At 48.4% G+C, this 12908-nt stretch overlaps 1 protein-coding gene across 14 annotated transcripts in view; it reads right to left on the bottom strand.

Annotated features, from left to right (window-relative positions):
• The window catches only part of LIG6 (DNA LIGASE 6), a 235071-nt gene that overhangs the window by 61704 nt on the left and 160459 nt on the right, over positions 1–12908 (bottom strand). For 9 of the 14 annotated variants that reach the window (XR_015264262.1, XR_015264266.1, XR_015264264.1 and 6 more), the window contains 2 exons: positions 10929–11088; positions 10703–10810 (listed from right to left, as the gene is read on the bottom strand). Coding sequence is in view for 7 of the 14 variants with exons in the window: in XM_086787878.1 (XP_086644004.1) it covers positions 10703–10810; positions 10929–11088 (268 nt within the window). In the remaining 7 variants the exon portion in view is untranslated. The remainder of the gene's footprint in view (positions 1–10702; positions 10811–10928; positions 11089–12908) is intronic. The other 5 variants (XR_015264265.1, XR_015264267.1, XM_086787854.1 and 2 more) reach the window with 2 other exon arrangements.

The following is a 12908-nucleotide window of genomic DNA, read 5'->3' on the forward strand; positions in this document are numbered from 1 at the left end:
GGTCATTACTTGGACAAATTATATGGCTCTATATTGGACTCGGAGCTGAGCCGATGGGCAGAGAGGCATGGTCATCGAGCACATGGACAGGTTGGCTTCAGGAGAGGATTTACTACCTTGGATCACATACAGACACTTCGGGCACTTATTGAAGCGGGCAGGGCACAGAAGAGAAGGATATAATGCTGCTTTGTGGACTTCCGCAAAGCCTTCGATACCGTACCACGTGCCAGGCTTATGCACAAATTGCATGACATTGAGGTACCCGAGGATATGCAGCGCGTTTCTCCCTGAAGGAGACAGCAGCAGCTAGATTAGCTCGAGGGCATGCAGCCTTGGGGGCACTTGAGAGGCTAAGTGCACACATACATTTTCAGGAGCCATGCACCAAATTGTGGCTATTTGATACGCTTGTCACACCGACCCTCCTGTATTGAGATCCAATTTGGGGGGCCAGTATACATCACAGATCTCAGAGAGGGACAGATGAGGGATGGAGGCAAATGGAGAGACCACTGATTATGATGATTGCCCGCATGATTCGGAGCAAATCATCAGTACCACATGAGATTGTTCGGGCTGAGTTGGGTGCCCCACCGGTAGTAACCGAGGCCCTATTCCAGGCAGTTACCTTTTTACAGCGGCTATGGGAGCTCCCTCACCAGAGGTACTCCCGATTGGCATTGACCTCATCCATACAGTTGGCAGAGGATGGAGATACTCATTGTTGGTACGCTCGGATCCGATCATGGTTTGACCTACATGGTTTGCGGATAGAGGCACTACCACCCTTTCAGTACAGTATGGATTGTCCATTTTTGCATCTCACCCGCTCAGAGCAAAACCACGTGATCAGGATGGATATCATCAGAGTGGACACAGAGAGGACATGGACTAGCCCCCTTGAGCCCTTCAGCACCAAAATGGCTCATTGCAAGAGCCATTTTCAGGATGGATATCATCAGAGTGGACACAGAGAGGACTAGCCCCCTTGAGCCCTTCAGCACCAAAATGGCTCATTGCAAGAGCCATTTTCTACACCTCTCACCGGATGATTTTATCACCCGTCCGGCGTACATGGATGTACACCTATCACATGGGATACGTTGTGCCATTGGACAAATCCGGACCTCACCACACCAGCTGCGGATTGAGACAGGGCGATATGTGCATCAGATCTTGGATGACCGCATTTGTTAGCTATGCTACCAGGAGGTAGAGACAGAGGAACACTACATTTGCCGATGTACAGTCTATTATGAGATCCGAGGGAGATATCACTGCCTCTTCCGGGGGTTTTGGGCTGTTCCGCAAGGTCATGGAGTTTGAGGATCAGAGATGCCTGGGATTGTTTCTATTTGAGCTCAGGAGACACAGAGAGACCCTCAGGGCAAACAGGAGGCCGAGCCATGATGTACCTAGACAGAGGACCCTGACAGATTTCTTCGGCACCGACACCAGCACTAGCAACCCAGCCCACACACCTCTTGATACTTCCTCCATTGGGCCATTAGGGCACCGACCACGCTCCCAAGGTGTCAGCACTAATAGAGCAGTTATCTTATGTCGTGCTCGTCGGCCATGCCCACTAGGATCCCAACCACGGCATCCTCACCATCGCCAGATCAGAGCCATTATTGCTCGGCATCAGAGGCGCCTACCTCGCTTCTACGACCTCTCCTTTCTAGACAGCCCCATGGCGGAGATACTTGATCTAAGGAGAGGGCAACACTTCAACTGATCAGCATACATGGATCTACCTCATATACATTTTTCAGTATTTTCCAGTATTTCCTACTCAATATCATCTCGGAGTCTTACAGTTTTGTTCTTATAACTGTAGGACAATCAGTTTATTGTACTTTTTAGTCTCATTTAGTTGTTCTCTTTGATGAGACACCAACTTCAGATGTACTCTCAGTTTTGGTCTCATAGGCCACTATCGTCTTGAGCAGCAGTTGAGTAGATGGGCAGAGAGAGTTGGCATTCGAGCAGAGGGACACGCAGGGTTCAGGAGAGGTTTCTCTACTCTTGACCACATCTTGACTTTGCGGGCCATTATTGAGGAGGGCAGGTCGCATGGGCGACGGATTTATTGTAGCTTTGTGGACTTCCGCAAACCATTTGATACAGTGCCCAGAGCCAGAATGATGAGGCGATTACAGGAGATGGGGGTACCCACAGAGCTCATATGGGGAATTATGGCTTTATACAGAGTGTTGATCTCTGACTCCCCTGAGGGTATGCAGCGTCATCTGGATGCTTTACATGAGTTTGCACATGATAGTGGATTGTCTGTCAACCTTGGCAAAACCAAGGTTATGGTGTTTAACACCACGCCACAGTGGGTTAGGCGATCAGCTCCCACATTTACATATGGGCAGGAGATTGTGGAGTATACAGATGCATATACATATCTTGGGGTAGTATTCAGTGGGCCAGTGTTTTCGATGAGGAGAGCAGCAGAGACTAGATTGACTAGAGCACATGCAGCCCTGGGTGGTTTGGAGAGGATGTGTTCGCAGGTTCAGTTTCAGGAACCTCGAACGAAACTTTGGCTTTTTGACACTCTAGTGACATCAGCTATGCTTTATGGAGTGCAGATATGGGGACCTTCAGTGGGCCATCACAGCGCAGGCGGGTGGAGAGGTATGGAGAGGCCTTTGGTATCTATGATTGCTAGGATTATTAGAGCCAAGGCCGTGGTACCTCATGAGATTATTCGGGCAGAGCTGGCGGCTGCCCCTCTGGTGATCGAGGCTCTTACGAGATCAGTCTCCTACATACATGGCTTGTGGGATCTCCCCCGAGACAGATATGCACGCCTCGCCCTGGAGTCCTCCCGACAGTTAGCTTTACAGGGAGACACGGCTTGTTGGTATGGACAGATGACATCTTGGTTCCAGGCACATGGTTTTAGCATGGACAGATTGCCTCCCTTCCAGTATTCTCTGGAGGCACCCTCTCTCACTCTCACACGGACAGAGATTACCAGACTCATCCGTCAGGATTTAGTTCAGCTGGACATTAGGAGGACATGGATACAGCCGACTGAGGAGCTGGGCACGAAGATGGCTTTCTACAGAGAGCATTTTCTTCAGCTCACAGCAGATGGTTTTGTGATCAGACCCAGTTACATGGATGTACACTTGTCTCATGCAGTACGATGCACTATTGGTCAGATTCGCACATCCTCACACCAGCTTGAGATTGAGATTGGCCGATATAGAGGTATACCAACTGAGGCCAGGATATGCCGAGTATGCCATGGGGAGCCAGAGACAGAGCTGCATTATATATGCCATTGTACTGCATACTATGAGATACGTGGTCGTTTCCACTGTTTATTCAGAGAGGGTTTTGGACCACTTTCCAGAGTCATGGGGTACCAGGACCAGAGGTGTTTGGGATTGTTCTTGCTGGAGCTGCGGAGACATAGAGATAGCCTGCTTAGGCGCACAGAGAGCCAGACTCAGAGACACATTACAGATTTCTTTAGTCCAGCCATCACTGCGCCAGATGGACCACAGCAGCAGGATATGGATACCGCCCACACCAAGGGTACACTGATTGATCGTGCGACTGAGCTTGGGTGGTTTAGACGCCCACGACTACGGAGGAGGGCATCCCAGCATAGACGGAGGTTGCAGCGGCAGATTCGGATTATTCTTGCGAGGCATGCCGGACACCCAGTTAGGGTGTTGACCACAGAGGATATTGAGGAGATCCGCCAGTGTCCGATGCGGCACATATTATGAGATGGAGGCACCTCCATAGTGTACCTTCCAGTTCCAGTTTCATTTTCTAGGTGCCAGTAGTATCATCTTTATTTTTCATTTTCTGGGTTTTTTTATCCAGACATTGTATCAGATCCACCATGATGTAACTTTTGGTCTCATAGGTCATTATGGCCTTTTGAAGACGTTAATATAACATTTCATTTCATTTCATTTCATTTCCCTCTCTCTCTCTCTCTCTCTCTCTCTCTCTCTCTCTCTCTCTCTCTCTCTCTCTCGCCGCCCTCTCTGTTCGCTACTGCCGCCCACTTCACTTCCGCCTCGCTGCCAGGCTAGCGCTATGCTGGCCTGCTGCCTGTCCGGTAGGTCTTCCGCTATGTGCGCCCTTTCCCCACCCACCCACGCTTGCCTGTCCGGTAGGCCACCGGCTGTGTGCGCCCTTTTCCCACCCACCCTTGCTCAAGCCCCCAAGGTAGCAACATAACTCTCTCTCTCTCTCTCTCTCTCTCCTCCTTGCCTGTGGGAAGGGCTGTAGAGTAATTTCGAGGAATGGCCCCGAGTCTCCAAGACAAACCCGAGGCCCTCGAGACATCAATGAAGGCACTAATCAAGGAGAACAAGAAGGCATCCGATTCCAACCTCAATGAGGTGGAGAAGAAACTACACCGGCACATCATGGCCCTCGAAGCACCGGTCAAGGACCTTGAACAAGAGAACACAGCACTCAAGGAGGAGGTGAGTGCATTGAAAGTGGAACTGGTAGCCGTCAAGAACACCGAGAAGGAAGAAGGGAGATCAATGACAACACTCTTCACGGCCATCAAAGAAGAGATCTCCAACGAGATCACAAAGGACATGGAGGGAAAACTCGAAGCCAAGCAATCGGGATGGGTTGAGGTGGTGAAAAAGAACATCCATAAAGAAGTGAGGGAGGAGACTCAAAGGGAAGAACATCAAATCATTCACACCACCATTGAGGAGGAGAAGATGAGGCATGCCCGCCGCCTCAACATCCGAGTCACAGGTATAGCCGAGACACCCAACTCCACTCCCGAGAAAGATGGACAACTTCGATTAGCGGTTTGGGGCCTATTAGACATAGACCACGCCACTGACAGAGATACACATGGCAGTATGGAACTGTAATGGTTCACTATGGGTGCAGCCTGGACGACTGGAGCATGTTATGGTGGGGAGAGACATCATACTTCTGACAGAGACACATCAGAGCCCAGAGAGATGGCTACCTCGAGTAGAGGGATTCCAGTGGGAGTCAGCATACAAGAGGACCACACGCCATGGTACCTCGAGAGGGTCGGGGGGAGTAGCAGTTCTATTCAGACGGGAGCTACAGGGGAGACTGAGAGTGGTAGCACAGGATCCAAAGGCCAGATAAATGTGGATCAGCTTACAGCTCTCACAGGACAGGGTTATATACATAGCCCTATGTTACTTTCCTCCATCAGGATCCTCCTATGTCATTACAGAGGACATGCCACAAGAGGAGGAGAAGAAAGCCTTGCCATACACTTGTCTGTCACAAAGGAGATTATGCATTATTCTACACTAGGGGAAGTATTTCTTACGGGTGACTTCAATGCCCACACACAGAGCAGACACTGTGAGGTGTATGACTATGATGACGTGGAGATCCTCCACCTTGTGGATCCAGAGGAGATAGCGGCTAGTCGGGCATCAAAGGACACTGGACCAGACAGAGGACATTATGGGGACCACTTACTAGAGTTGAGAGCCAGGCATCGTCTTGTTATTTATAACAGGATGCTACAGTGGCAGTGGCCGGGATCAAGAGGGCTTACATGCTTCCCACATGGGGGTCATACACGGACTGGAGGCACGGTGGTAGACTACATTATGGGGTCTTTGGAGGCATCACAGCTTGTCACCACATTCTCCATCCCACCTCGTCCTATTGGGGCAGATCATACATACTTGGCATTTTCACTAGCCGGATCACCAGTATCACTAGCCCCCCACATACCCACGCCACACACTACCATCTACTTCACACATGACATGGCAGACATATACACTCGCAGAGTAGAGGATGGGCTCCTACTCACGGATCCCCTGGCACCTATGGATACCATTACAGCCCAGCTGGCATCACTCCTACACACGGCTGCATTACAGAGCTTCCCACATCGTGTCCACGCAGAGGGTTTGCCTGCGGAGTGGACGATGCACACCATTGTGCCGATCCACAAAACAGGGGATATGCTCGATCCGAGCAACTACAGGACGATTATGGTTGGCCACGTGTTGGCCAAACTCTATGGTGCAGTGTTGGAGCAAGAGCTGAGCTTATATGCTGAGCTATGATTGATCAGGCCAGAGTGAGGAAGAGAAAGCTCTATTGCTGCTTTGTGGAATTCTGCAAGGCATTTGGCACAGTACCACGAGAGAGGCTCTTTCAGCGCCTGCAGTCTCTTGGCATATCAGCTTATATTAGTGATTTGCTGCCGCACGTTTTGCCTAGCGTCGGTCCTTAGCCTCCCTACATTTGGCTTGCTCTATCTCTCATGCCTCAACAAGTTCCCATCTTCTTTGTTGCTCCATGAGAAGAAGCATGTGCTGAAAATTTTGGGAACTATGCTCTGTAATCTGCCCTTTCGGTTGCTCTTTAGTCTGTTCTTTTTTTTTTTTTCATTTGCTTCTTTTGCTGTAGCTATAGTGTGAGTAACCTGTCTTGCTTCTTTTGCTTGCTGTAGCTATAGTGTGAGTAACCTGTCTTGCTCATTTTAGCTCTCTTTTTTTTCCCGAGAAAAAGATCCTTCTATTAGCAGCTGAGGGGAGATGTCAATGCCAACCTGGCATCCAAGATAGCGAATTGGAGTTCCCCTCAAGAATCACTGAAAAGCCTCAAGTGGATGCCAAGTCAGGGCAAGCCAAAGTCCACACAACTTGTGCCAGTTGATCTGTGCTTCGGATGCACAATAAAAAATCTCAATCGCCTTGGCGAAACTCTAGAGGTTCCCCTCGGCCCCTGACATGTATGTTGTTGTGTTGTCCGCGCTCTCGGAATCAAGAAGCTCCTCCCGCACTTGGATGGGGAGATGAAGTCCCTAGAGTCCGGTGATCTAACCCTCTGACAAACTCTCCGGCACGGCTCCTCTAACCATTAATGGCTCTCACATGCCGGAGGTCTGTAACAATGGATCCATCTAGGCCTCGCAACCTGCGGATACCCTCTCTCTGTCTATGTGAGCCAACAATCTCAAAGAAATCTCCAGTGACCCTGTCTCCGGCATGTGTCCAAAAAGATGCTCTGGCGTGGTATCTGTACTACACCCGGTGCTGCCGCTCAATGGATTTGAGCTTTATACGGGCAGAATCCAATTGATTCTCAATCCATGGGCCATCTGATGCACTCTCTTGAAGCTGTTGTAAGAGGTAAGACCCCTGCGAACACACCTCTCCTGCATTTGGAGGCCAGCCAATGTGCTTTGCGCTGCCTCATGTAAAAGACTGCTAATCTCGCCAAGGCTTGTAATGTGCATCCAGTGCTCCTGCAGCTGCTCCCGAGTAAAAATACGGGCTCTCCCAAATCCCTTCTATCTTGTGGAATCGATTCTTCTTTTCTTGTGTCTCTCAGGACACTTTCTTCTGCAATGGTGTCTTCGTGGACATTTTCTTCTGCAATGATGCCTTCTTTGTAACTTCTTTCTTCTCCTCTTCACATGGTGAATGGCTGGGTGGTATTTCCTAACCATTCATGGATTTGCTCTCACTTAGGTAGTCAAGCTGGGTGACAACCAGAAGCTTTGATACCAAAGTAGCATGCAACTGGCTAGATCGTGTAATGCTCAGCAAGACCACCTTTATACCTTTATAAAGTGAGGATGAAGAAATCCACTCTAAGCTTTTATACATACAAGGTAGAGCCGAAGAGAGAGAGAGAGAGAGAAAGAAAGAAACAAAGATTTTATTAACGTCTTCCAGAAGACCGAACTCGGCCTATGAGACAAATTAGTGTACCTGTGTGGGGTATCCTCTCTCATCCCAACAAAATAAAAAAGTACTGAACTAAAAAGCTAAATTTGGGTGTGCAATAAGTACAATGAGTGGGGGAGGGGATGGAGCTCTACTACTAGGAGAATGCAAAGCTATATGCATGGAGTATACAATCATGATATGCAACCTGGCTAGCTCCATCCTATACAACCATACTGGGGGTATAAAATGGTATACATCAATGAAGGGGGTGTCCAGAGCTCCTTGAAGAACATGCCTGGGTCTTCTCTGAAGCGAGCCAATCGCTCCGCACCCTCTCTGTGAAACTGAGCTCTGATCTCGGTCATCTCTCTCTGGTATAGGCGTGGTGTCCGGAAGCCAGGTGTCCTCTGTCTCCTGCGGGCTCTGAGTGTCTCTGCTCTCAGGAGAGTAATTCCCTCCCGTGTAGGGGCTGGGAGTGGGATGGATCTCTGAAAAAATGTAGTAATCTGTGTCTGTCGTTCCCCCTTTGGAGCTGTCTGAGCCTGTAATGATGTCTCTCTGTGGCGCCGTATGTCTAGAATGAATCTCCCCAGTATGCGCTGCTCTGCTGCCTCAAAGATCTGGCGTAGGGAATGTGGCTCTCTGAATAAAATGGGATCTCTCTCTCTGATGGCTATATATGCTTTGCATCTGCATACATATTGCTCCTTACTCTCCACCTCCTCTCTACACAATCTGCATACCCTCTCCTCTCGGGGGATCCATGCTGCTCTGCCAGTCTTGATCTCCAATCGATGTGATGAAACTCTAAGCTGACTAATAGCCACTCGGGAACCGTGTGGTAAAAAGCCCTCCATGTATCTAGGCCTCTCTATAAATCCATCATCAGTGATACTCATGAAGTGACCTCTGTAGTATAGCATCTTCGGTGGAAGAGGCTGTGTAGGCGATATCCATGTCTCTCGTGTATAGAGCTGCTATAGGTCCTGTCTCAATACTATGTTCCTCTCATTATGAGAGAGACGGATATGTGGTGCATCCCTATCATACTGGAATGGTGGTAGATGATCCATGTCTAGGCCATGCTCTGACAACCAATGTGTGACCTGTGCATACCATGATCCTCTGTCTCCTGCCTCAGCCAGCTGTCTAGATGCCTCAAAAGCTCTGTATGACAATCTCTCCTGTGGCATCTCTCTGAATCTGTCTAGCATGCATATAGTCTGGAATATGGCCTTTACCATCATAGGAGGTGCAGCAAACTCTGGTCGGATAATGTCATGAGGTACTGACGGTTTGCGACGTATCATGCGTGCCATCATGAGGGCCTGTGGTCTCTCTATCTGTGTCCACCAATGGGTAGCAAGACCTGGCGCCCATACGGTTGCTCCATACATCAGTGCCGGTGTGACTAATGTGTCAAATAGCCACCCCTTCGTCCGCAGGTCCACCAATGGGTCGCAAGACCTGGCGCCCATACCGTTGCTCCATACATCAGTGCCGGTGTGACTAATGTGTCAAATAGCCACCCCTTCGTCCGCAGGTCCTGAAAATGCGCCTGGTGGCACTGTCTCTCTAGCATAGCCAGTGCTGCATATCCCTGTGTCAATCTAGCTCTCGCTGCTGAACCCATGGTGAAGCGCGTATGAGTCACCACCTCCACGTGGCGTCCTGCGAGAGTGTATGTCAGCTGACTCCTGCCCCATCTCGATGTATGAAAGACCATAACCTTGGTTTTCCCAAGGTTCACAGTAAGACCCCTCTGTGTGCAGAAATCATGGAGTGCATGTAGATGCTGCTGTAGACCTCCTAGAGACTCAGACAATAATACAATATCATCAACATAAAGCATAATATGTACTGAGGTACCTGCTGCTAGATCAACTCCATCTCCGCCTCCCCGTGTAATGAAGTCAGCCACCTCATCAATGTATAACCCAAATAGCGTGGGGGAAAGTGGGCATCCTTGCTTCACACCAATGGTGCTAGCAATAGTCTCGAACATACCTCCTGGGCATCTGACTCGCCCAAAAAACTGCTCATATAATGCATAGATGCCCCATGTCAGAGATTGGGAAGCCATGCAACTCCAGCATCAAATAGCCAAACGTCCCCACCCCCAAAGATATCGACCTTCTATTGGTCAGTTGCAAATCCAAGACATGCTCCTGAGACAAGGTAGACTTCATCACAAGTGAGCTCTGCGCTTTGTCATGGAGGAAAGTACTATCATTGGATAAGGACACCAATGGGGTTGATCACATGGGTCTTGTTTCTTTTGGGTAGTTAGTCTTTTTTTCTTTCATGTTTTGCTGGCATAAAGTTACCCACAGATCACATGTATTACTTTTGGTCTCATAGACCCTTTGGGTCTTTTATAGACCCTTTGGGTTTTTCATAGACATAAAATTCTTCTTTACTCTTCCGCTTTTCTTCTTTCTTCTCCGAGTTTACCGATTTTTATGGATTTATAAGTATCTCCTAATATGGGATCATGTTTTCTAGTGCTTTGTAGAATCTCTACAAGCATAGTTAATCACACTTTGGATAACATTCTTTATTAAAACCTCACATCTTTCCCCAAAGAGGATAGAAACTCAGACCTTTGAAACAAATAAAATTTTGAAACCTTTCTTGTGCCAAGGCTAGGTGAAAACAAATTCTTGACAATAAGCAAGGGTATACGGTGCACCATGTCCTGTTCTTGAATGTTTGTGTCTCAAATGAGGGGCTGAATGTGGTGTAAGGGGAGCTGTTAGCCATGAAGCTCTCCAAAACAGTAAGATTTGAATCAAACAAAGAAAAAAAATCATTTACACTCAACTGTGGTTAACCCCCATAATCAGAGTGCTATTATTGATAACTAGCAGAATGTTACTCTAACAATCAGGTCACTTCAACTGAAAAACGATTCATATGAATACGAAGACCGCAGCTACTAAGGCTTAGATTTGTCATCTAAACCATATCTCGCAAAAATAGTGCTATGAAGAAGCCTCTATAACTACCTTGATGTTCTCAATACTGACAGCTACTCCACTACGACCTCTTTCCCGTGTACTTAAGTGCTGAAATGCCATAAGCTTGTTATTGTTTCCTCTATCAATGGCAACAATCTGTCAGGTAAATCAAAATCAACAATAGTAACTCAGTTCCATGCATTCATTCATTCATTAAGCTTGTTCCATCAAAAACAAATCTTGACATTTGCAAAGAAAACAGATCGTGCTTGACCTCAGCATCAAAGATAAGATCTTGAATACCAGGCCTCACAGCCATCCGAACGATATCAAGCACATCAGGGAAGCGCGATGTGGTATCTTCACAGTTGCGTGAGAAGATCTTGATTGATCCATCTTTTATTAGATGGACTTGAGCACGTTGTCCATCATACCTATACAATCATTGGTATTAGAGTCAACCATCCTTTACTTCATTTGACCTTTTATAAGTGGCAATTAGTAGCACCAAACGGAATCATACCTATTAAAGTCAACAATTCCCTTTGTTCTCCAGAAAAAAGATAAGTCATATGAGAAACCAGCCAACAGGCTGAATTACATTCTCAGAGCCTCCAAAAGAGGAAAAACACTGAGGGTGGTCCCTTCCATGGCTAGCCGCTCTCAGAGGGAAATACCTCATACAAAAGCGGGGAGGAGGGGGGGGGGTGGGAGAGGGGGCGGGTGCCATGCAGGGGTGGGGGGGATGGCTGAGTCAATGGTGAGAAGTATCTGCTCTCTACCTCAGATCTCAGAAAGGCGCCTACCCTTGGCCTCCTGAGGAAACTGCCTGAAAATAGACCACTCACCAATAGACTGGGCAAGGCCCCAAGCTATATGAGAGACCACACCCAATGGGTGGCCACTGGGCATACTGAGGAGGCGGTTCCAGATCAGCGGCTGGCAGGGTCTCTCCTTGTCCGAGGCGGAGGGGAGTTGCTGAAGGGCTGGCTTGAGGTGGCCCAAGCTCTCATCAAACTAGCTGCAAATCTGTCCTCAAAAGCGGTGTTGAGGCCTTAGGATTGGCGGGCCTTCATGAAGATCCATCGTACACTGGGAGTCCACGGGCCGCCAAGTTACGGGATCCGAGCTAAGATCCAACCAATTAGAAAAGCCTTTAATAGCTCACCACCAGGCAGAAGGCCTCTTAGGATCAACTTGCGCAGCAAGGCTACGCTCTGCATAGCTGGGTCAATTATGCCCAATCCTCCACGTGTCAGATGCTGAGTGATCAACCTCCAAGCCACCTTGGCCTAAGCTGGCCGGCCGTCAGACTTCACCCACAAAAAGTTCTCGCTCAATCGTTGAACCTAACTCAAGCATGCTCTGGAAAATGCCCAACAAGAAGTGATGTACCACATGGTGGCCAGGAGCACATGGTTGGCTATGGAGCTCCAATGCAAAATCTCCTTGCAAATGCACAAAAGAAGAGGGGCTAGCTGCAGCTCTGCTAAGATGTCAGTCCCAACCTGACACCCCAGGTATATGATCGGGTTGCCCCTGGGGATCCACTCAAATGACTCAATTGGGCGCCAAGCCAGGATGGGTGAAGATCCTACACAAAAACCACACGACTTATGCCAATTGATCTAAGCTCTAGAGGCTAAGATCTAAGTTTCAATGGTGAGGGAAAATCTCTGAAGCCAATGGGGCTCTAAGTGATGATAGCTGTGTAACATTTTGAAACCTTGGATATCTACACATTGAAGTGTCATGATTTCCTAATTTTACACAGTGAGCACAATAGAGTAATGGCCTCGCTCTTAACTGAGGACACTCGATGGTGGTGTGTTTTTTTATCTGCACATGGAGCACCACACAAATCCCTTGCAGGGGTAAAGGTGATTATGCCCATGACCAGAATTTTCTCTTCCCTCCTTGAATTTAAAATTTTCTAATATGGCATTACTGAGCTCATCCACCGCATGTTTTCGACTTGCTTGTTTCGGGTTCCATTTTCTTGGTGGCTCGAGACACGCGAAGTCATAGTTGCTAAAGATGTTTTAACATCTTCTGTGTGTGATTCCCCTCCTCTCTTGAGAGAGGTAGGCGGTGGTGTTATCTGCGAACTATGAGTCAAGAAGCTCCTCCTGGGATCCAATGACGCGGCGGAGACGTTGGAGGCATGTCTCATGCACAGAGAGAAAGCTCCTCATTGCCTCTGCCATGAAGAGGAAGAGGAAAGGGCTGAGGGGCCATCCCCATCTTACTGATA

This window comes from Cibotium barometz, chromosome 4 (genome assembly GCF_041138505.1).
Source record: "Cibotium barometz isolate CiBa-2024 chromosome 4, ASM4113850v1, whole genome shotgun sequence".
In the NCBI taxonomy this organism is placed as follows: domain Eukaryota; kingdom Viridiplantae; phylum Streptophyta; class Polypodiopsida; order Cyatheales; family Cibotiaceae; genus Cibotium; species Cibotium barometz.